The sequence below is a fragment of the Rattus norvegicus genome, chromosome 3 (assembly GCF_021556685.1).
Source record: "Rattus norvegicus strain SHRSP/BbbUtx chromosome 3, alternate assembly SHRSP_T2T, whole genome shotgun sequence".
Lineage (NCBI taxonomy): Eukaryota > Metazoa > Chordata > Mammalia > Rodentia > Muridae > Rattus > Rattus norvegicus.
The window spans coordinates 56,195,582-56,221,228 of NC_141536.1; the positions used below are offsets into that span (position 1 = coordinate 56,195,582).

A 25,647-nucleotide genomic window follows, 5' to 3' on the forward strand; every position below is an offset into this window, starting at 1 on the left:
TCTCTGTGTTCTTCCTTCCCCACCACTCTAGAGCCTGCTGTCTCTCCCCTACACCAGTTTGCTACATACATAGAAAATAGTTAGTATACTGTGGATTTTTTTTGTGTATTTTCTTTTGCAGTAAGACCTCAATTTCCTAGGCTGGACTTTAACTGGCTGTGTAAGAGAGGATGACTTTGAACTCATGATCCTTCTGTTTCCACTCCCCAAATGCTGACATTACAGATACACACCATTACACTCTGGAATTATTTTTAAAGTTCTTGAATTTAAGTTATGTGCTTAAGATAATTGTAAAACAGAAACATTTTAGATTACCTGTGACTTTTTAAAAAAAAAGATTTACTTATTTATTCGATGTATGTGAGTACACTGTCACTGTCTTTTGACAGACCAGAAGAGGGCATCGGATCCCATTACAGATGGTTGTGAGCCACCATGTGCTTGCTGGGAATTGAACTCAGGTCCTTAGGAAGAGCAGTCAGTGCTCTTAACCACTGAGCCATCTTTCCAGCTCTGTGACTTTTTTTAGCCTATGATTTAGGTTCTTATATTTCTGTAGCCCCATTTAGTACACATCCATAGTTATGCTATACCCAGTATACAGTGTGCCTGTCACAGCTTTGGGGATATGAAACCATGATGTCGTAAATGACCTTTCCTCAAGCTGTGTTGGTTTGGTTATGATGGCCAGATACACTAAAGTTAGGTTTTTTTTCTCAACCTTTGTGTATTGTTATTTTCTGTATTGCTAATGTCATTCCTAATAGCAGTTACTTCCTCATATGCGCTGGGCACATTTAAAGATTTTACTCTTTTCCTCACAAGGGTCTAAAGTTGGGTATAACTGTCCCAGTTTCTTATCTGGGAGACAGGGGCGAGCATCTTCAAGTTCACACGGGCAGCATTCGGCAGAATCAGAACTAAGGCTTGCATGATGCCAATGTCTGCGTGCTTTCCACAACATCAGAGGTCCTCCATTTTCTTTTCCACTGAAGTTCCTGAACACAGAGGAAATCAATACATAATGCCTGGGGTCTAGACCCTTTGTAGCTAGAAGTAGCCAGCAGCCAGTTCAGAATTTCTTTGAAGTTTCATGCTTTAATCTTTAGAATTTATGCAAATTGATCTCTCTCCTCTATAATATAAATGTATAAAAGTAATCCTTTCAACTGCTTGACGTAGAATAAAATTGAAACTCCAGGAAGAGCTGCTGTTTATCCTTCTCCTGCCTTGCCGGGTGCCACTCTGGGGGAGCTTCAGGCCTCAGCTGGAGAAGGTCACTGTTGCCTTGTGAGGCTGCACATTTCAAATAGCCTTAGTGTCAACTCCTGCCCATGTAGAGCTGGGACTCAGCTCTAGGGTCTCAGGCATTGCTAGCCGAGAGTTCTGCCTCTGCACTCTATGCCTTCCCTTGTTAGGTTGAAACAGGAACTCACGGTGAGACCCAGACTGGCTTCCAGTTCACGATTGTTCTGTCTCAGCCTCTCTGTCTGTCAGCAACATTTTGTTGTTGGAAAAGCTTTTCAGTGACAGAACACACCATCACACAGGCTAGACATGGCCATCGAAGTCTTTGTAATAGAGCGGAGCCTCTAGGAACATTGTCTTGTCAATCCCAAACCAGGCTTCGTTGACGCTGTGTGGAGGTGTTTGAGTGATGTCAATCTTGTGGGAAGTCTAAAGATACTTCAATTGTGATTTTTGAGCCTTCAATTTTTTAGGAACCTAAGGCATGTTTAAAAATGAAATTGCACTTAGAGCTATAATTTACAAAAAGTGTTGAGAGTGAAGATACTCTCCTTTCCATAGGCCTTGAAAGTTGTGCTTGTATCATGTGCTTTTCTTGAGGGTCCCATCAGCATCCCCCAGTTGTGCGGAACAAAGCCCAGACACGGGTGGATCTGACTCAGAATTTTACTGATGAGGCTCAAGCTGGCAAACTTGTCTTCAGTGACCCCAGTGATGGGTAACCCTTCCAGTGTCTGATCTCAGGGGGAATCAGAATCTTGAACCTGCCAGGTTCTTCCAGAACCCTTGATGGCTCTTTTGGTTTGACCATCATTGGAAGAGCTGATTTTCTAGCTTCTCCGAGAGGCCAGAAGGGGCGTCCCCCTAGTCTTATCAGCATCTACACACAGGATGACCTCATGGGAACAGACATATTGATGCCCTGGGTCTCAGGACAGCCAACCCAGACTGTGTTGATTTGCTGCACTTGTACTTGCTCCCCAGACAGGGCCTTCTGAAAGATGTCTCGTATGGGAGCAAATGCTTCCAGAATGGGAGCCATCACAAGGGTCATATATGAGGCTGCTTTCTAGGGGCCATGGTGCAGGAATTTGGGAATAACAAGAGAGCTAGTGCCTTCTTCTCCCCCTTAGAGCTGATTCTAATCTTTCCTCAGCTCACTGCTGCTTTGCCTCTGCTGAGACCTGGTCATTTCAGAACATAAGTTAGTGGCATAGCTGTGTGTGTGTGTGTGTGTGTGTGTGTGTGTGTGTGTGTGTGTGTGTGTGTGTGTGTGTGTGTGTGTGTGTGTGCATGTATCAGGAGTTCTACAAAGGAACTTGTCTGCTAAACCCAATATTGATATCATTTTGGAAGGACAGGGAGGCTGGAATAATTTGGGTCCCTCAGAGGCTGATTGCCGTTGAACTGTCTACCACCAAGTGACCTTTCAATTTCACTTGGTGTTTTAGAACATGGTCAGGGGCTTCTAAAAGGTAGCATTTGAATAGCACAGGTCCCTGCAAACCATGTGCTTGTGATCTAGCCAGGGAGTCACCCGGTGTTACTTCAGCCACATTCTATTGGCTATGAAGAGTCAAGAAAGTCCACACCCTCTCAGTTATAGTGGGGATCAGGAAAGCATGCAGGGTGCGACGGAGTGCTATGCTTATCTTGGGGAATAGGCTTCAGTCCACTGTCTGACCACAGCACTCCACACCCATGCAAAATACAGTCCCCTTTCTTAGGAACACCAAAGTGTTTCCCTACTTTGGTGTCATCTCAACAGCGCAAGATGACTCCATCTAACAGGCCTAGATGTGGACCAGGTCCTCACAGAGACTATTTTTCAGGGACAGCTTCTGGTGTTAGTGTCCATTTGACACCCATGAGTAAGACGTTAGCTGCTTGCTTTCTGATACCTGATAAACAGTGGTGATGGGGACAGGGACTCATCAGACACCCCTCTCCAAAAGGGAGGGATTGGTGTGAGCGGCAGACAACAGTCCCCAGTCCAGGACAGGTCTACAGTCTGGTTGGGGAAATGGCTCCAGTTTGACTCCCTGGGAGTTGTTCATGTGTCATTTTTTTTTCTTCATAAAATATAGTGTGTGTACAACTGGGTCATTTTCTTCATGCTTAACCCAATATTGATATCATTTTGGCCTTCAGAGGGCCAACGTTTCCTTTTCCTGTTCATTGTCACATTTTTTAGTCTAATAGGGTGTTGTTGTTTAAAATGTTCATCAGTTTCTTAGGTATCAGCTTATAATCCACTTTATTAGACAAAAGACTATCTTTGCATCAGCTCCTCTCTGCCTGGAACCTTTTTTGATGTGGCTGGAACACTGCACCACTTTCCGTCTTCCCGAATCCTATCAAAGGTTTATAGCCACCTCTTTGCCCCTTCACACTAAGACGTTGTCTTCCAAACACAGCTCTGTGTTCATCTCTGTCCCGAGTCTCATCTACTTGGGGACACTCTGCTAAGAGATTGGAAATGAGGAATGATCCAGTTCCTAAACCTTATAAAACCCTATGTTGTATTTACTCTGTATTCTGATTGTAAGCAAAATGATTCCACACTCAGGTCATTTATATCCGGACCTTACCAGACAAGACTGATAGAAACGGTGGGCACATGCTGTTCTCTGGGCATCTTAGGTACATGGATTAGTTCATCCGTTCCATCTTTTAGGTCTGGAGTTACATGTGCACCTGTTCTTTTTCCACTTCTTCGCAACAAGGACCAGTATTCCTTTTCTCCACCATCCTCTTCTTTAAGCCGCTATCCACAGCCCTCCAGCCCCACGGTGCTCCCTCTCACTCTTCAACCCTCAAATCAAAGCCACAGGTTTTATGCTTCGTTACAATGTATCTTCCCCATCAGATACCAAGTTACCAGTTAGGTTTCTCTGGCTGCATAACCGTCTGTGTGGGATGTAGCCGCATCTCCCAAGAGTTGCTTTCTCGTGTCCACAGAACCAATGGGGCAGGGGCAGGAACTGGGTCAGGAAACAGTGGGAACAACTTGTCTCTCCCTGTGATATCTGAACTTCAGACTACTTAACAGCCAACATGACCTGAATTGCTGGAGATGGTTTAACTGACGATGGGCAGCTAATCTGGAAGATGCTTCACTTCTCTACTGGCAGCGGGGCCAAGGATGGGACCAGGCTGAGAGGGTAGACCATGCGTGTGAGCAGGACCTGGTATTTTTCATAACTCCTTGCTTCTTTAAGTTTTTCATTTTTGATCGTATCGTTTTTCATCTCATTTCATGTGCTTTCATAATGGAAAGCTTGCTTCAAATTAAGTTTATTAACACGTATTAAAATAGCAAAGATTGTTAGCTGTGCTGCTGCCCTGAGGGCAACAAGAAGCAATCTGTACCAAGTCAAGGTCCAAGTGCATACTGTGAAAGCCGTGTCGCTCTCTGCCCACCCTCAGCCACATTAACTCTTTCCAGAAGCCCTCTTGTTGCCCTCCTGTTACGTTCAGAGATGCTCTTCATGGCTGCTGATCCTTATATTTATACGCAGGCATCTGTTCTTGTATTAGTACAACGCAATCTCATACTATACAGCAGTATATATCACACTGTAGACTATCCTGTGTTTGTGTGTGTGGGATATGCCTTTATGCACATGCACATGTAAGTGGACTTAATTTTTAAATTAAACTTCATCATATGCATGTGTGGCTGGGTAACACCAGTACAGAGAGAGGTTGGTGATGTCCATGGTTGAAGGCATCCACTGGTGGCCTTGGGATGGGAAGCCATGGAGAATGGGGAGTTAATACAGTAACCATAAGTCCTTGTGCCCCATGTTTCAGTAACTAGAGAGTTGGCTAGTCGGTGAGAGCAAGGGTCCTTGTCTTCTGTTCTCTGTAGCGTGCCCAGTGTCTGGGACATGGCGTTCAGTGATGGAAAGTTCAAACACTTCTCTCAATTCGGCTGACCTGGTCTTCCCTGGAGGCTGTCCTTTCCTGTTCTCAAAGCAGCAACCCCAGGAACTCACACTGGGGGAGCCACAGAACAGGTGCTCTGGGCTTGGAGGAGGTCAGTGGTGCCTCCTGAATCCATGGGAATTGCCCCTGAGGTGCTGAGACAAAAGAGCACCATCAGTCGCAAGAGAACATTTCTAAGCAAAGTAAACTGGCCCCTTAAATTTAACCCGAGTTCTTTCTTTTAGAAGCCTGTAAGGGAATCGTAAAAAGTACAAGAAAAAGAAGGCAGGAGGTTGAAGGAGGGTCACAAAGCTTTCTTGGAATGTAACAGCTCCCTTATGCCCTCTTTGAAACTGTATAGAGCACAAGGTAGCTGAACGCCCAGAATGCCATGCCATGAGGAAGGGTAGATGATAGTATAAGGAAGAAGAGATTCAGAATTGGAAAGGTGTCAAGGGAATGACAAAGTACTAGGCAACAGTTGGTGCTGTAGGTATGTCTGAGTGATGAGTTCAGAGGTGGGGGTGATCTGCCATCTTAACGTCGGCATGCACACAAGCTGATTTAGCACTGAGATGGGGAAAATGGGGTGGGAGGAGCTAGTCATACCTTGGCTAGAAGGCTCTTTAGAGAAAGTACCATGACAACACCGTTAAAATGGGCCAGATGGCTGCTGGGGTACCACGTGTCACCAGCTGCCCATTGCTACAGATGAAGTCTTTCTGCTGGTGTTTGGATGACACACATTAATGGGGAGCTGGCTCTTTTGATGCTGTTTAACATTTATGCGTATGCCTCACTGTAATTATAAACCATAAATATACATGATACCGCAAGATGGTAAAAATCACCCACCTTTCATTGTGCAAGGGAGGAAGCTGCATTTACTGCCTCAGGGCTTTCACCTTTCTTCCTTTGTAAATGCCCCTCCTTTTCTAGCCCGATGCTCACCAAATCTTATCCCTCCCACACAACACAGACGCTAATCACCTACATCGTGGAGCCCCAAGTTTTCAGAGCATGCCTGGTCCAAATGCCAGGGGAAGACAATTCAGGAGCATCTAAATTAAGCCAGATGGTTTTATTTGACAATGTAACAAAAGTGCTCTGGAGGGGTCACAGAGCAGGCAGGTGTACCCTGTGAAAGGAAGGAGGCAAATGGAAGCCAGTCAGCTTCTTTCAAAGAGACGAGTTCCAAGAGCCGCTGCTGCATTCCTGTTGGCTTTGAAAGAGGCTGATTCAGAGGCATTCACCTCGGAGGTAGGCAGCAAGGTTACTGTGTCTGAGCCTGCAAACACTTAGCCCTGGTTCTCAGGTGCCTTGTGTATACAGGGTGTGGAGAGGTAGGAACCTCTTCACTCCATCTCCACAAATGCATAACATGTAAATGAAGCAGCTGGGTGGAGCCCTGCCCTGGGCAGAGGATACATCCAGCCTCACCACAGCCTCACCTAGGAAGCCTCTCCCTGAACCCCACATCTTTAGTTTAAACCCAGAGCTCTAGAGAGCATTATAAATAAGAGCCTCAGAGATTTCCTGACACCCAAGATTTTCTGCTCTTTCACATGTAAATAAAGGAACACCGCTCCAAGCAAGTAATTACCTGTGTGCTGACTTCACAGTCTTGTCTGATCTTGTCTTGCAGAAATACCGACAGTATATGGCTGGACTTCTGGCTCCTCCCTATGGTGTTATGGAAACGGGCTCTAACAATGACAGTAAGTGAAATGTGAACGTTTTGTGTCTGAAGATTTGTGTGCTATGTGTTTTCATGTAACAGCAACAGAAAAGGTTGTACACCCGCATGACGGCTTCAGGGGGTGTTTCCTCTGTCTGGCGTAACACACAGCAGCTCGCACTGGAGCTATTGCACATGTGGTGTTCACTAGTAGTGAGTGGCCGGCTCTGATGCAGGCTGGGACTTCCACATACGGGACATCCACATGCTTGGAGTGTTTCTGTGTCTTTTTCAAAATGGAATTCCTGAGCTGTGTTTGACTCAGCCACATGTGGTGCCCGGAACCCACCTCCTATTCAGTTTAGCTCCGTTGACCAAAGAGAGAAGCATAAATCTTTTGTTCTTGTTAAATGTCCCCTTCCAGTTGGAGACTTTGGTTAGGTTCTAGGTGTGAGGTGCTCTACCACATAAGAAGGTGATGGGCAGCTTTGGAACTCACCTCACAAGTGTATGTGTAGCCAACTGGTGTGGTATACATCTTTGATGTATGCCAGTCAAAAAGAAATGGGGCTCCTAAAAGAGACCCACTTCTGGTTGGTGTTTAAAAATAGTGGTAGGGTGAGTTGTGTGGTACTTTTTAAAAGTCGGATTTTATTTTGATGTATGTGATTGTACACATTCACGGGGGTACCCTTAGAGGCCACAAGAGGGCATCAGATTCCTTGAAACAGTTGGGAGCCATCTGACATGGATGCTAGGAACTGTTCCAGTCCTCTGGAAGTGGACATGATCTTAACTTTGAGTCATCTCTCCTGTCCTCCTCCCTCCATCCCATCCCTCCTCCAGATGCCTGTGCACATGCGTGCGTGCGTGCGTACGTGCATACACATGTGTGTGTGTGTGTGTGTGTGTGTGTGTGTGTGTGTGTGTGCAAAGTACAAAGCATGGAGTATTTGAAATTGTGGCACTTTGATGGCCAGCTATGGATGTGGTAGTGAGCATCATACCCTCTCCCTCTCTCCTCGAATGCTACTCTCATTCCCAATTTGTTAGTTTCTACAGGGCCACCTCTTTGCTGTCTAGAATTTTCAGGCTTCCTTCCTTCCATCCTTCCTTCCTTCCTTCCTTCCTTCCTTCCATCTTTTATCCTCCTCAATTCCCTTCCTTTCTTCCCCATCTTGGGTCAGCTAGGAATAACCAGTTCACTTAGGAATTCCTGAGTTAAAAAAAAAACTCAAAACCAAATCAACCGTATTGTCTCCTAGCTATGTGACCTCAGGCAAGATGCTGGTGCACTGTGCCTCAGTTTCCTTACAGGGTTGTTGTATTAAATGAATGAAAAATGTGTCACGAGCCCAAAAGAGTGCCAGGCACACAATGGTCTTGCATAATGTATTGCTATTATGTCCTCACCCCTAGCCGCTCACTTAGCCTCATGAAGTCTGGCTTCTGCCCAGGACTTTAAATGAATTCCTCCAAAGTTAACCGTCACCAGTAGACTCAGTGGCTCCCGTAGTTCTTGTTAATTCAATAACCTTCCGGTCCTGCTCTTCTTTCTTGGATCTCAGGGCCCTGTTGCATGGTCCTTGTGTTCTTGCATTATTCTCAACATTTTCACAGCCGCTTTACCTTCTCCTAAAAGCTGAGGAGCCTGGACTCAGTGCTCTCTCACTCTCTCCATCTCTTCCTCTCTTCACACTGTCTTACTGCACACCGGAGACTAGCCTGGTGTGCAGTTTTCCTGCCTCAACCTCCTTGGTGTCTAGGATGACGTGCGTACATCGCTGCCCCAGCCAGGAGGCCTTTTTGAAAATACGGTCTTCTCCATGAGCATTCAGAGTTCAACCAGATAAAGTAGCTGCCATTATTTCCCTTAAAAATATCCATCATCCAGCTAATACTTTGATCTCCCAAACTTAATATCTTTATTATAATTGCTCAATTGGACCCAGTCAAGGGTCAGCCTCTGCCTTAGTATCCTTTTTAAAAATAATAATTATTTATTACATTTGTTCATTCTGTGAATTTTGTGAAAATGTGGTCCATACCACATGCATGAAAATCAGGTAATTTACCTGAGTCAGTTCTCTCCTTCCACCATGAGGGCCTAAGGGATTGAACTCAGGTCATCTTTGTAGCAAGTACTTTTACCTGTTGAGCTATCTCATCACCACCACCACCCTTTTTTTTTTTTTTTTGAGACAGAGGCTTACTAACTACCCCATGCTAGCCTCAAACTCCTAATCCTCCTGGCTCGGTCTTCTGGAACGAGGATTACCGTTGCATCATGCCAATGAGTTGTCTTTAATGTTGAAGGCTCTCCTCTCCTGATTTCTGCTGTTCTTATTCCCCTGCTGTGCAAAGCCTTTCAATGATTGCGGTTGCCTTCCATGGAAGCTGTAGTCCAAGAATCTTCACACCTTAGCCCAACTGTCAAGGCCGGCATGGCTGAAAAAAAAATCACCTTTTTGTAGTAGCTTCCCAAAGGCAACCTGAGGTCCAGCTGACTGCATGTAGTGCGGTCTGTGTAACTGCATCTTCCACTTAGTCAACGCACCAGGAAGTCAGCCTGTGGTACCCCGGCTCTCCTCAGTCCAGTCCTACCACGTGCCTGCCGGTTGGAGAGCTGTCTGGCTGGGTGGGTGCAGGATGAATTTCAGAGTGATGTCACAAGCCACCTGGCTCCTTCTGACATATCTGGGATACTGCGGCAGACTATCAACACCTATCAATTCCTATCAATTGCCTATCAATGCTTCTGCTTCCCGCCTGAGTATTTGTGTCTTGAGACTCTCTAAGATTACAGGGACAAAGCTCTAACTAGATCAAGTATTCCAATGATCTCTTTAGGCTGAGGCCTCTTGCCTTCTACCCTGCTGCTCCTGGGATGAGCACTGCATTCTGTTAAAGCTGATGTGGCAAGCGTGTGGTCGTATCTGGAAACAGTGCTCTGTGTACTTAGACTTTGGACACCCTGTAGTCTTGTGGGCTCACCTTCCATGAGCCCCTGGTTAGAAGCAAGGCCACGCCGGAGGCCCATCTCTGCTGGTTTCTTTCTTCCCTCCGTAAGATACCTCTTCTGCCTCCTACCCAGAGCTCAGTGTGCTCATCTCAGTTATGGCTTTCCATAGCTGCCTTCTTGTTGTGTCCACCAAGAGGAAAGGAACCAGGGCTGCCTGTGGTAGTTGCTTGTGTAATGTTTGTAAATGATCGAACACGTGATTACATGTAAGAACCATGACATGTTTTTTGTAGCTCAGGGAACTGAAAGTACCCTTGCTTTCAAATAGAGCTGCGGCCAGAGCACAACAGGAAGGTGCTCCGCTCACCACAGAGGTGCTCTGCGGGCCTTTCTATCCTGCTTGCGCTGAAGTCAGATCACTGGCGCAGAGCAAGGGGTGCTTTGCGTTGTGAAGACTGCGCATGTGCAACTGCAGAGTAGCCGTATTCATCCACAGTTCTCAGCGCGCTGGGGTCCAGTCAGTGCGCATGAGTCATGGAGAGATTTTTACCCCTGGGAGGGTAAAGCACATAATGGAGAAAAAATAAGTCTGGGTTTTGTTGCCTGGGCACATAGCTGTCTGTTCCCCATTCTTAGTTTCGATGGCTAATGCTGTCGTTCTTAGCAGTCCTTGTAAGCCTTTATGGGTGCAGAAACAGAAAACACGGACATGTCACTGGGCTTCCTTCAGCACTGGATTGAGTGCCGTTGTACAGGCTGATCATACCGCTTATGGCCTCTCTTGTCTCTTTTCCCCCCTCTAGGGATTCCGGACAAGGAGAATGTGAGTAGCTACTCTCTCTGCCTCGCTTCTTTAAACTCTCATAAGGTAAAGCACAAGCACAGTGACCTTCCAAGCAAAAGAAGCTCGCCCGCCACAGTCAACAGAGCAATAAATACTTTTCTAATCTTACTGTGGCATCGTGGGTGAGTCATTCAAAATACCCAGGCGAGCAAGGTGACTGCTCAAACATGATTGTCACATGTTTCTGGTATTTAGTCTAAAGAAAGATTATTCCGGGGCTAAAGCATGTACATGTTAAGTGGTTTCTTTCCCCCCATGCATATCCATCAATAGGACCAATTATTAAGAGTGTGAAGAAGGCCAGTCGCTTTTCCTTGATGGGAACAGGAAGGATGGAAGCCAGGGTCTGTTGATGAATTTGCCTAAGTCTATCCAAGTGCACCCAGGTCGCCGTTTCTCTTTGGAAACTGAGGGTGACTGACTGCTGTAATTGGCATCTGAAAACTGTTAAGAGAGACTATTAAGATACAGCTTCCAGTGTTGGGTGTGGTCGCCTTTAATTCCAGCACTCAGGAGGCAGAGGCAAGGGGATCTCTGCATTCAAGGCCAGCCTGATCTACAGAGGAAATTTCAGGACAGCCAGGGCTGCACAGAGAAGCCCTATCTCAAAAAAACAAAACAAAACAAAAAACAAAAACAAAAGAAAACAAATATAAAAAGTCCTGCTGCCCCAACAGTGTCCAGGATATATGCTAAGAATGGGAGCAGCTCAGTGGCTTGTCTCTCGTGCAGACTGTGATGGAGTTAACTCTGTTAAACACACTGTAGTCTTACACTGCAACATGGAAGGCTTGAGTGTGAAAATGCATAGGGACGGTCTTGGTGACATTGGCTTGCGTCTCACATGTACGGGCTTGTGATGCTGTTCTTGATTGCTGTGCCTAAGTGACAATGTGACTGAATTGCTTTCCTCTCCTTCCTGGCTCTCAGTCCTGCAACTGTGGGCAGATATACAGTCTTCATTCAGTTCAAGTGTGTATGTCCCTTTTCAGAGAGCTGAGAGCTGACTCTGTTAGCCACCCTCCCTTCACAACCCTGGCTTTTACAGAGTTGGCTGGGTCCCATCCCACTGATCTACTCTTCAGACAGGGGCTCCCATCTCAGCAATGCTGCTGTAAATGTCACACCACGTTTTGACTTTATTTAGTTCAGCAAAACCATTTCAGAGCCCAGCTGTAGGCCTCGTACAAGCTATTTGGCTTACCTAAACATCTTTGTCTTATTTTTAAGATGTGGTTGTTAGTCCTGACCACCTCAAAAAGTCTATGATGAATATTGAATGAGACCATTTATTAAAGTGTAGAGAACACTCAAGCTGGGAGATGTTAGGACTGTCGTAATTAGTATTTTCTCAAGCGTCATCTTCTTTTCTCTCTGAAAAATACCCTCGCCCCTTTAAAACAAGGAAAGCAAAACAAATGAAAACAACAACAAAGAAACAACCAAACGGAACGAACAAATAGAAGGGAGAACTGGCCTCACCTCACAGTATTCCCAAGCAACAGGCTACAGTGTAAAGTAGCAAGCTGATCCTGCCACCATTTCGGATTCGGAAGCCCCAAAGCTCTCACACTGTAACACATAGCCAGCAGATTGTGAGGTAAATCAGGATGATACAATGGACTCAAACTACCTCACCAAGGGACAGCTGGTGGTTTGGAGAATACATAGAATGCCAGAGCCTTGGGGGAGCTAACATGGTCTAAGCTTCAAAAGGAAATTCCAGCGCTTTTAGTCTCCGGGTGACCTTTAGGTTGCGGCCCCCTGCAGTGGGACCCACAGACACAGGGCTCTACGCAGAGGACCAACAGATGTTGTGTGCTCATCTCCAGTCAAAAATAGGAATCTGAAGTTTGCCAAACCTCAGATCCAGTGAATTGTGAGGGACATATCACCCTGAAAGATTTGGGGAACCGGACAAGCTTTCTGTCTGGCATTAGAACTAGCAGAAACTTGCTAGGATTCTTCTCGAGCGTTCTCCAGCAAACCGTAAGGTGCACGTACTCTGTACTAGCAAATAGGATAGATGCAGTGGTGCCACACGCAATCCGGGAAGATCTCCAGTGCAGTCAAATAAGGCAGAGGAGATGAAAGACATTCATGAGTAGAGTTGAGGTTCCAGAGAGATAAAAAGAGGCCTGAGAGCCTTAAAGTGGGGCTAATTGAAAATTTTCACTTTAAAGGGACGAGTTGGGATATCCTGTTTTCTTTTATCCTGTCTCTCCTTTAAGTACACACTGAGAAGCACTATTCCCACGAGTTCCCAAACAGCCATAATATGCCTGTGGGATGAATCGAAAGCGCTCAGACGATGGCTGCGGCGTCCGCACAGATTCCTTGTAGAGAGAATTCATTCTACTCCCTGGCCTCCACTCACAGTTTTGTTAATCGCCGTGTTTAACTTTTGAGCAAACACGGGGACATCAGTACATAGCAGTTTGAACTACCTCTCCAGCTCTGTGTTATTTCCAGACCTGGTCTTACTGGGCATGCGTAGAACTTTCTTTCCCATCAGTCCCACTCAGCCACTCGCTGGATTCTTTTGTCCACCACCCGTTCTCCCGCTCTAAGGCCTAGGGTCGTCATTCAGTGCATGGTGGACCCAGCACACCGGAAGCTCTGCAGTGCTGGAGAGAAGCGTTAGAGAAGACCGTGGAACCCATAGAGCAGTGGACTGTTTCTACAGTGATGTGGTTGCTTGCGGCCGTTGGCGTTATGAAGAAGTCCCTCTCTTTGATCTGTGTGAACCGTAGTCTTTGCATGCCAAATATGGCTGACCAGTTTTAAAACTGAAGTTAAGACCCCAGGTATGGGCTTTTCATCGAATGTGACAGCTGGCTTTTAGGGAATGGAGCCATTCCGTGAGACTTTTGTCCCCCGAGAGATTTTGTTGTCATGCTGAGTCTTTAGACAGGCAACTGCCAAGAGGTTCTGTTGTTTTAGAAAGCTCCATTCTTTCTATGTGGGGGGGAAAAAGAGCAGAAAAATTGACGCCGTGATCAGGGGGCTGCTGGAAAAAAAATTCCATTCCCTGAGTTACCAACATCTCACGTCCACTTGAAGTGTTCATTCCTAGGCAGTTGCAGAGCAGACACAGTGCTGTCCGTGGTGGCCCCCTCAATCTGGAGGCGATTCCAAGCACCAGCAGATCTGCACACACCTGGGAATGAACGAGCTCGGCCTCATGTGAGGGAATTAGTTTAATCGAGAGTTTCTCAGACTTTTAAAAATCTTGAGGTGTGTAGACCAAGAATCATTTTGGGATGTCACCTGAAAGATTCAAGGTTTTAAACCGTGACCCGATAAGGAATCAGTTCACAGTTTGTGTGAAGCACCTCATTAAGGAGAGGACAACAAAAGAGAGCTTAGGGACATTAGCAGTGTTTAGTGACATTTCTTTCTCTTTTCTGCTGTCATCTGTCAAGGTTAGAGAGAGCAGATTGAATGTGTGCCAGCTATATATTTTACTTCGTTCTTGCAATTCTGGGCTGGATGAAGAGAAAGGAAAGTGGGTGTCCTCATACAAACTTAAATCATAAAAACATCTCAGAGTCCATTAAAACCAGGCAGACAGTTGACACGGCAGCTTCAGCACGGCTGCTGGGTTCGCACCGTTTTCTGTGGAGCACACGTTAACGTTTCTGCCTATAAAATGCCTCCAGCAGGTCCAGAGTCTGTGAAAACATCCTGCCCTGGGTTCAAGGTTTGCCCTCAGTACCTGTTTTCCTGGCCTGGGGTCCTTGTGGTTTAACCAGTTCTGTACCCAGCAACAATGAGATCTGAATGCAGTTGTAGCTGACACAGGCTGGAGAGAGAGAGAGAGAGAGAGAGAGAGAGAGAGAGAGAGAGAGAGAGAGAGAGAGAGCGCTCTCACGGAACAAAACAGTGAGATTCTAAAGCCTTAGAAAATCCTGAGCCTGCCTTTTCTGAATCTGAAGGGCAAATTGCTTATCGCCAGAGTGGAGATTAGATGTAGCCCGGTTGTTCTTGGGTCCCACAACTTGTATGGTGTGTAAATACTCATTTAAGATCCAGCCTATTAGGTAGAGTGGCCCAGCCAGTCAGCCAGCCAGCCAAGATGTTATTCTGCCCCACCTCCCAGAAAACACCAGTGACTTCATGTCCAGGGTGACAAGGACAACTTCAGCTCTCTGGCTTCTGAAGACTTATTTGTTCTTGTATTTGTGAGTTATGTGTTTTATGGGAGGAATGTCCTTGTGGGGTTTCTCTGTGCCTTCTCTTCCCTCCCTTCCTCCGCTGCTATAAAAGTGGACGGCATGTTTCTTCCTCTGTTTCTCTTTTGTTTCAGCAGTGGGAACACGGTGGTTGAATATTTAAGATAGTCTGTAGTTGCTGTTTGTCTAAGTAGACATCTAAAGCAGTAGAAATAGATAGCTCCTGAAACCTGGACACGTCATCAGTTAGAACAGGTGGCCTCTGACTGTTTTCCACATTGGACCTGGTCCCTGCAGCCTGTGAGTTTGCGTGGTGAAGGGGCACGCTTTGGGGTGTCCTGGGTGGTGCCTCCCTGTTTATTTTAGAATGACTTTTATAATATTGTTGTCATTTGAAGATTGTTTCTGAGGCTTCATTACAGTCTTTAAAATCTCTTGACATAGAGCGTGTGTGCTGCAGGTAAGATTTGCTGTGCCCCTGCCCCTGAACTGTGCTTGGGGAATATTCTCACAACATTTTCAGTGAGCAGATTTTGACGTGGGCGGGAGATCACAGAGAAATGGGGCAGTGCAGTGCTTAATGCTCAAGATAATAAGGATGCTAATGACAAAGCCCTGAGATCACCGCCATCCTCTAGCCAGTGGCCTCTTCCGGCTTTCGTTCTGATAAAGGGCCTGTCATAAGATAAGGCTGTGAGACGAGGCGGTGAGATGATTCTGCCGCTGGGAACCAGCTCCATCGCTGGCGAGGGAGAAGAGAATCATGTCAAATGTAGGCTAAAGCACTATCCTTCTGCCTGGGCAGACAAGGACGCCGCCTGCCCTGATGTCTTCAGAATCCTTTTATCCTGTACTGTAGGGAGCCATCTTCATCATTGTCATGGGTGGCCGGAGTAATCTCAGCTGACTCAGATCTAGCATGTTTTAGGTTTGATATAGTTTGGTCTTTATCATTTCTGCTGTGAGAACCTATGACAAAATTGCAGATACGTCTTATGGAAAGGGCAGTCGGCAGTTTTTCTCAGATGGGATGAACCGATCTAGAACTGTCATTTATAATTTGTTATTTAAATGCTTATTTATTTATTTACTTATTTATGTGTGTATAGGTGTTTTGGCTGTATGTATGTGTATCACATATGTGCATGGACTTTCAGAGGCTAGAAGAGGACATTTGATACTCTAGGACTGTAAATACAGATGGGTGTGAGCTGCCATGTGGGTGCTGGGAACGAAACCCAGGTCCTCTAGAAGAGCAGGCAGTGCTCTTAACTGCTAAGCCATCTCTCTAGCCCCACCATTTAGAATTTGAATTCCATGTCAAGAAAACTTTCCTGAGTCCACAGATAGTAAATTTTCTTTAAAAAAGTAATTCTATTTGCCTTTAGGGAAAATCATATTCACAATAGTTGATAAGTATTCATGGAGGCACACATATTGTATATAGATACATACATATGAATATATATGTATACATATATACATATAAAGATATGTAACTATTTCCACTCTTACGTTTTCTAAACCTGCCCAATAACTATTAGTACTATGATTCAGGTTTGTACCAGTTTTCAATACTATTATAAGTTTCTTCATTACAATATAATTTTATTTTCTACATTCTTTCAGTCAAATAACTCAGAAATATCCATAGAATATATTACCTACTTGTTGAAAACATTGAGTTTAATATACATTGTCGATCAGTCCCAGGTTCTGAATGGGTCCATGGAAAATTAATGAAACTTGGTGTTTCCCTTTAGGTAGCATAGCCCCAGATGAGCCAGACACGATAGGATGGTGTGGATGCCCATGGGGCAGGAGAGTGTGGCCTTAAGAGCTCTCCAACCTTTAGAGAAAGTCCCAGCTCTGACAACTTCTAAGTCTCCTCCTTGGATTATTTCCTCATCTATACAGTGAGACCATAGCAGTTCATGCCAGGTCAAGGATTGAGAGGCATTGTTGCCCAGTATTGATTGGTATTTGGTTTGTGGAAGTATATGCAGTGTGGCAGGGCAGGGTGCCTTGCAGTGGGCTGAGGGTAGCACAGGAGAGGACTCAGAGCATTGTCATAGAGAAAAGGTGACACCCAAGTAAAAGGGGGGAAAAAATCTAGGCTATGAGCATTACATGAACAAAGGAATGAGTGAGAAAAGTTTCTCTAATGAGATTAATGTCATCAGACCCAAATTTTAAAACTTTGCCTTCCAAATCTACCTTCTATCAGTGTTTGGGTCCAAGCAACACTCCTCCTAGGCTTTGTATCTAAAAGGTTAATTAACTTAACAATCTCCCCATCTGCTTTTCCTAAAACCATGCCATCTTTTTTAAAGTGACAGAACTAGGTTGCTGACGTCTCTGGAGCCTATTGTTCCCTCTGACCTCCAGCCCCTGTCTAATTGTTCAATCAGCGTTTACTCACAGTGCTTGTTCTCTTCCCAGCATCTTTTGAGTGAATTATTTTGCAAAGATTTCTATTAAATTCTGCCCTCTCCTTCCTTCTCCGTCCATCAAGGTCATTTTAAATTTCAATCCAGTTTTCCTGTCAGTCATCCCATACAATTGGGCGTCATTTCTAAATTTGATAATAGTGTTTTTGAGTCTGTATCCGAAGCATTAATAAGGACGTTGAGACTAACAGCATCCAGCCAAGGACCTAACACGGGGAATTCATTCTGTTTGTGTTAATTTATTTGCATGTATTATACAATTATCCTATCTTGGCGTGAAAAAGAAACTCAGAAAAGAAGGCTAAGTCATTCAGTTCATTCTGACACGCTTTCAGTTGCAATAGGAGGGCAAGGAAGACAGAAAAATTCTATTTCCAAAGATATCAGTACAATTGACATTCACATATTAGGATTCATGTCTCCAGAAAGAAAACTTCATCAAAGTTTGTGTCCTTGATACTTAATTGTTATCAATAATGAACTGAAACTCCGTTTCAGTTTCCTTGTAGATGGATGATTATGGTCCTCAATACACTCCAAGAAAATGTCTAACACGACGGGAATCGCACGATTTGATGATGCTATTACATTGGGTAGCTAAGATCATGCCTTTGTATAGATATCTTCAGTCCTAGGACATTTTTCTAGCTTGGGGGTAGTTGAGCTGGGCCTGTGGGTCTAGCTTGTGTGAACTCAGTTCTAGAACTCCTGGGGGAGGTCCTCTGTCTTCCTGTTTAGAACCTGGTCTGGTCTTCGGTTCTAGGGAGACTTTGAGACGACAAGCGGAAAGTCGTTCTTCTTAATGCCCTCATCATTTGGCTCAGGCAGGAGAAGGGAAAAAAAATTCCAAGTCACACAAAGTGCTGTAATTTGATAGCCTGATCCCAAAGCAAGTGAGGAAACCACACCCAAGCCTTTCCCCAGTTAACCGCAAAGATGGACCAGAATAGAGAAGGAAAGCAGGAGCTTTAAGAAAAGCTGGAGAAGGCTTTCGTGAGGCACAGCAAGAACTATGGATGCTATCAGAGCACTTCCCCCTGGACCTTCTAGCTTTAGGGTATGTGATTTTTTAAAAAAAGATTATGTTCATGGTTTTTTGTTTTTGTTTTTGTTTTAATGTCAAAGCATTGGGATAGACCACTGCTGAGTGAGGGGACTTGTAATGTAAATGCAAGATGCATCTGTTAGTCAAGAAGACATTCTTTGAGAAGACTGCAGACCCTCTCCCTCTACTCTCTAGCTTTATATTCTATAAGACTTTTCTTCTTTTGGTATTTTGTATACTCAGAAAAACACTCGGGCCCCCTCTAGTGGTCACTCCAGTGTTTCTAACTGGAGTTTCTAACATTGAAGTTTGAGTTATAGAGAACAGGATGTTTGAATGAAAACATTAATAGTAAATGTTATTTTCTAAGATTTCTCGGACTCAAGAACACTCAAATTAGTCCACATTGACAATAAGTCTAGCCATCTATCCATGTGTGAATGTCTACAGTTCAATTATATCATGCTGGTGTTGCTAGACTTTCCAGAATGCAGTCTAGCCTGAGAGTCCAGAAGAAAGGTGCAGAGCTCTCATCTCATAAAGCAGACAAGCACTCCCAAGGATCAGGTCTGTGGATCAGCAGGTCTTTCTTGAATACTCACTTGGCTCTGTTATACCAGAGCTAAGCATTGTGAGAAGTGATGCATTCCCATTTAAAATACACTGCAAGTTCTTTACTATCGACAGTGCTGTTTCCCTTCCTCCCTTAGGTCACATTCTGAGAATGGGAACTTATTGTAATGTGCTTTCAAATCCTAGGCTGGGTGGCTGGATGCTTGCATCAGTGTACTGCTCACAAGCAGACACGGTGATTGAACACGGTGATAGCAGTGCCGTCTACAAAATAGAAGTCTGTTTCTCTTTCCTTTGAACAATCCGGGTATTAATTGTCCAGAGTAAACCTGGAAGCACCAGATCGAGATGTGTGTTATGGCTGAAAGTCTCTCACGAGCCACCCTCTCATACATCTTAGCGTCTCCTAGCAGGCGTGGAAACACGAATGTTGCTGTTTAAATTTTCCTGATGGCCAAATGTTTTATTGCCATTCTTCTTGACTGAGTCTTCTTCAGTAGCTATATACAACTACAGAAAGAATGTGAATATTTTATATGTAATTATTATTAAATATTAAGATGCACTGTTACTGTAAACTCATTCCTGGGTGACTTGAAGATACTTATTAAGAAATGGATTAGGAACCCAGCTCGGTGGTAAACACCTGTAATCCTAGCACTTAAGAGGTGGAGTCAGGAAGATCAGGGGTTCGAAGTCATCCTCCATTAAACTGCAAGATCAAGGCCACTCTGGGTCACATAAGGCACTGTCTGAAAACGAAAGAGTTAAGATGGCCATATGAAATGGGGTTTGATATTAGTTTTGCGACTATATTTTGGTTTTTATCCTTGCTAAGAACTGGAGAAACTCATTCGCATAAGTAGGCAGGTGGGGACAGAGATAATCTGAACCGTGTGTCTAAGTTCTGTGACTCCTAGGAAACCAGTGGCGCTTTGTGGGGAGGCTAGAGGAGAGGAATGTGCGGTCTCAGGGGAGTGCACAGCACCGCGTCCAGGGTGGATTTAGACACTGATGCTGGGAGATTATTCAGTGAATGAACTGGGAGGGAAGGGAGAGAGCTTCCCAAAAACGTGACTCCCAAAAATCTCGAATGGGTGGAAGGATACAGTTGCCACTGACTGAGAAAGGGAAGCTGAGGTAAGAATGGGTTTCAGGAACTGTGTTCAAGGTAGATTCCAGGAAATGGGGTGATTTAGGCTTCTACACTCTACCCAGGCCCAATCGATAGTTAATGACAGTAAATGTTTGATCAGAAATAATGGTAAGGTAGATGCCAGGGTTTTGTACCCAAATCCATTTGCCCCGTGAATGAGTGTGATAGAATATGTCTGAAAGAAATTAAATAATGAACGAGACACAAATCAGCTGGAAGTTTATTATGTTTTGTTTTTTCCATTATTGCACTTTTGCATATTTTAAGAGAATTCATGTTTGTGAGCAAACTGTGTATAACTGCAGGTGTCACCTTTCCCATTAGTAAGAGGTTAATTTATGGAATATTTCAAGTGCAAATAACAAATGAACCAAGCTAACAAAGTGTTACTTAATAAACATCCCCAGGGACCTTATTTAATGAACAGGTAGAGGACTATTATTTGAAACTTGGCCCACAAATTATTTCTATACGAATTGGTGATACTAAATGGTAATGGCCTGCATGAAACAATTTATTTTCTTAATTAGTTTAATCATTCTCTTTACAGTCTCTTACACTACTACATGAGTTAATAACCACTTTTTTCTTGAATAAATTAATTTTCTAGCCTGCTTGCAAATTTCCAATTAATAAAGTTTCAGGGAGTGAATTAATGCTGTAATCATAAGAAAAATAACCATGGTTTATATAATCCTTTTGCAATTAGCTAACATCGACTAAGCACCTACTATGTGTTGTGCAGGCCATGTATTTTAGTCTGGATCATCAAAGTGCAATAAAACAAGTTCCTGACTTCCCTGAGCAGGGAAAGAGAGGTGGATGAATGCAGAGTTATACGTGTGTTCTATGGAGTAGGACAGATGGGAGACAAATGAAAAAATATAAAATTATCCACCATACGGGAGCCTCAACCCTGCAAGCTGAGGGTCTCTCACGAAAAAGGTGTTTGGTTATTCAACAGTGCTACCTCAAGCCCAGACTGCAGCTTCCCGACTTCGATACTCTGTAGCTCTAGACTTCAAACCCACATAATGTCACCTTAAAAACAGTCAAGTGAAGAAGCCGAGCTCACTGCCTGGGTCTCTAGGAGGAGAGCCTGTGAGCTGGCCTGGGGCTAGTAGGAGCCCAAGGTTCTGTTTCCTGCTGCTTTGAAAGCCTTGGAAATATGGCCCCCAGTACTTCTCAGTTTCCCCCAGTTTGTGCAAACACCCTGACTGAGCTAATGTGAGTCATGCGACCTCTCCACCAAAACTCTCAGCCGACTAATGAGAATATGATTTGACTGTGGCTTCAGCTCTGTAGATAGGAAAGGGGAAACCAGAGAAATAATCACTGCCCCCATCTCTTACTCCTGAGAATTCCTGTCTAGCTGACGACTAAAAATCGGGCCCTCTTGGTCTGAGGTACTCAGAACATCATAATGCAATCAATATCCCATTGGTGATACTCTTCATCCCTTGCTTATGACGAAATGGGACAGGAGCACTTAGGAGAATAGTGTTGACACGGCATTTTGCAGTTGCCTTGATTGCAGTAAGCTTTGTGCTTACAAATCACATGCATTCCACACAATCAGAACCACCTTTCCTTCCCGCCAACTTCTGAACACGTGTGGTGGGAAGATTAAGAGAGTTGATCTTGTTATGTCTTCGAGCAAGTTGGATGTCGGTGCTGAAACAGAGTATGACATCACTTGTCCCACTCTAGAATATTCTACAAATTCTTTTTTTTAATCTATTTAATTTTTAAGTCTTTAAATTCTGGGAGCCAAATTTATATTCAGATGAAGTCACTGGAGGCTGTAGTGTGTGCCTAAAGGAAATGCTTCTGCCAAGAGACTAAAGTGAAGGAGGCAACACTGTTTCCTGATCATAAGTATGATGGTTTATGTTGAGTATTGGAAAACATAGAACTATGTTTACCACTCCTATGAATGCCATCACCCATTGTGTGCATGCATGCATGCACGCACACGCGCGCACACACACACACACACATACACACACAGAAACACACAGACACACACACATGCACACACACACATGCACACATGCACACAGAGACATACACATACACACACAGATACACACAGACACACAATGCACACACATAGACACACATGCACACACACATACACACACAGAGACACACACATACACACACATGCATGCACACATGCACACACACAGAGACATACACATACACACACACAGACACAGACACACATGCATACACACAGACACACACAGACACACACATGTACACAGATACACATATACACACACAGGGACACACACATACACATGCATGCACACATGCATACACACAGAGACATACACATACACACACAGACACAGACACACATGCATACACACAGACACACACATGCACACACACAGACACATGCATACACACACATGCACATATACACACACAGAGACATACACATACACACAGATACACACAGACACACACATGCACACACACGCACACAGACACACACATGCACACACACAGACACATGCATACACACACATGCACATATACACACACAGAGACATACACATACACACAGATACACACAGACACACACATGCACACACACGCACACAGACACACACATGCACAGATACACACACGCACACACACAGACACACACATACATACATGCACATGCACATGCACTCACACAGCTAGGGAGATGAGTCAGCAGATAAGAGCCCTTTGCACACAACATGAGAACTCGAGTTCAAATCAGCAGGACTCACATAAGAAGCTGAGTGTGACCATGCACACATGTATCCTCAGTGCTGTAGTGGGTGGTGACAGGAGGAAGGTTGAAGCTTCCTGGATGCCAGTCTAGCTCCAGGGTAAGTGAGAGAGCCTGTGCCAAGGAACACAGAAGAGAGTCATAGAGCAGGGCACCAGCTGTCCTCTGGCCTTCACATGGTTGCGTGGGGGGGGCATGCCCTCACACACTTGCACACATACCACATATATATCACACACATGTCACAGCCCATGCACACACAAAGATATATATATATGTATATATATATATATGTATATGTGCTGTCTTTATTTAGTCATCACCTCTTTGGGCAGCTTTTGCCCGTTACTAAGACTTTTTTTTTGATAACTTCTCACTGGTTCATGGAGTGCTCATCAGACATTTCGTAGTGCATCCCCCATCCCCAGTTGGGACTTATCTGGTCTCTTCCTCAAACTAGACTTACTTTCTGACCTCCAGGGAGGAAGCACAGAGGTGGACTGTTTTTATCTAACCATATCAAAATCTGCCATGTCAGGATGACCAACCACCATTGCCGCAGACCTTGCTCACCTGGTTAAGATATAATCACCAAGCTTCTCCATGAGGTCACTGTTCCTAGGTGCCCTGCCTTTGCACACAAGTGTGGAAGGATATGGATTTGCACAACCTGTGGTGGACTTTTAAGGAAACAGTGTGCTGTTTCCCAAGTCCTTGACAGCACAACAGCAACATTTTAGAATTCTTCCTCCTGGGAGATGTCCCTCCTCCCCGTGATTATTCATTAATTCCCATGGTCCCTTCATATAGTATTATGTGCCCTTGGATGTGTGCTTTATTCTTTGTGTTAAGGTCTGGCATCGATCAGCTTAATCCATTCTGTAAATCGTTCTAGTTTTAACACCACTGTTCCATGACTATGTTTTCCTTTGTTTTTGAGCACCATCTTCCACTATAGTTAAATACTTCTAATACATTCCCTCATCCAGTATTATAATTTATCATTTCGCCAAATAATTCATTCTTCCTCTCACTCAAAGGTGCTATAAGAAACCAATGTCTGGGTCCTGGATGTGTTGTTGCTATTGGGAATGCTAAGCCTCTCAGCTGCTATAGGAAGGCAGTATATATAACCCAAATGTCAGAAGGGGTAATCACAAGGGACTTAACTTTTCCTTGCCTCAGTTTCTTCATCTGTGAAATGGGACTAATGAGCGTCCCTTCATCGAAATATTGTTGGTATTCAGTTATTAACTTGAAGCAGGATCATACAGAAATTAATATGTAGGTGCTCCTATCCTTTCCTGTGTCCTGAACAATATCTTACGATCCACAACTTCCTGCCTTCTCTTTTCTTTTCTGCGTGCCTCCACTACTTTGTTTTGCCCTTGTCTCTTTGGTTAGCTATGAAGAATGGAATGGCCTCCCCTCCCCAACTACCCTGCATCAGATAAGAAAACTGAAGATCCTGTGTTTCAACTCAGTTTTTGTTTGTGGACAGATTTGCTTTTAAATTTGAGAATGGTCGAGCATGTGTAGTTAGGGAAAGAACCCACATTTTGGTACATGCCTGCAAACAGTTCTTCCGTGAACTGTATTGTTTTGGGGTTTCCTCTGCTGTGTCTCCTCATAAAGATTCCCACGCACTCCTCCAACTGTAGGTTAAGATCACAGGTTTAAACTACAAAGGATGACCAGAGAGAAATGCCTCTCAAAGTTGCTACTTGAGTAAAAGCACCAAATAATTAACGAAAAACAAAACCGGAGACAGTTATCTTAATGTTTTCAGGCACCGTGAGGTTGCCCGAGGGCATTTGACTCGCACAGTTTTTGAAGTAAGAACATTTCATAAAGAATTAAATCACGCCAAGAGGAGTTCCCTCCCTCTTAGAGGAGCTGCGGACTTCGGAGCTGCCTGCCCTCCCCTTGCTTCCTGTGTGGCTGATGTACCCTCTTGCGGCTGGCCACCCTGCTTTCAGGAGGGAACCACACTGCTGGGAAAAAGATATGAACCTCATTCAGTTCTTGGCAATCCTTTTAGATTTGAGTGATAAGACAGTGCTCTATCGACAGTGCTGTCTCTATTAGGCAGAGATTCGTTTGCTTTAGAATGAAGCCTACCATATAAGAAAAGTTTAAGCTGCACAAACCAGAGAATTGTAGTAGTCCCAAAGCCTGATAGAGCAAGAAACAAGGTTCATGGGGAGTCTTACAGCCCTGAGGCAAGTGCCCAGAGGAGCCTGCATCACTCAGCAAATCCTGACTCCCTTCCTGCTCTGATTTCACACCTATAAATCCTAGTATAGCACCTGGGCCTTCGGCTGAGGGAGTCAGATGGGAAGAAGGTCATGGATGCTTTCTGTTTCTCACACGTTCCTACGGTGCTTAACACCAGTCTGTCGGAAGACTTTAATCAAGGGGCTGTGGTGATTAGCACATCCCACCCAGATGCTGTGACTATCATGTCCAAAGTCTTTATGTTTCTGGTCGATGAAAGAGCATAATGACATTTGATTCCTTCTCGTTGTACTTGCAAAGAGTACAAGTATTTCTAAAGCCTTTCAGATGACTTTGGGTTAAAAACAAAAACAAAGAAACAGAACCAAACTTCCACCTTGAGCTAGAAGCAGCTTGGTTTCTGAAGAATGTACATGTTTCCTTTGGCTAATTGTTTCTCTAGCAATAATAAGGCTTTACATCTTGGAGACTTTTTTCCCCTGTCTTTTTCTGCACACTGCAAGAAACTAGAAAACATGGAAGAAAGAAGGAAGAAAAATATCCGAGTAATAACAGTTTTAAAGGTCCAATGT

General features: G+C 44.4%; 1 protein-coding gene across 15 annotated transcripts in view; it reads left to right on the top strand.

The window, feature by feature from the left end:
- The window catches only part of Rapgef4 (Rap guanine nucleotide exchange factor 4), a 292,481-nt gene that overhangs the window by 164,673 nt on the left and 102,161 nt on the right, over window positions 1–25,647 (top strand). For 8 of the 15 annotated variants that reach the window (NM_001100642.1, XM_087649219.1, XM_087649223.1 and 5 more), the window contains 2 exon segments: window positions 6,827–6,899; window positions 10,625–10,644. In NM_001100642.1, coding sequence (NP_001094112.1) covers window positions 6,827–6,899; window positions 10,625–10,644 — 93 coding nt within the window. 15 annotated transcript variants of the gene reach the window in all.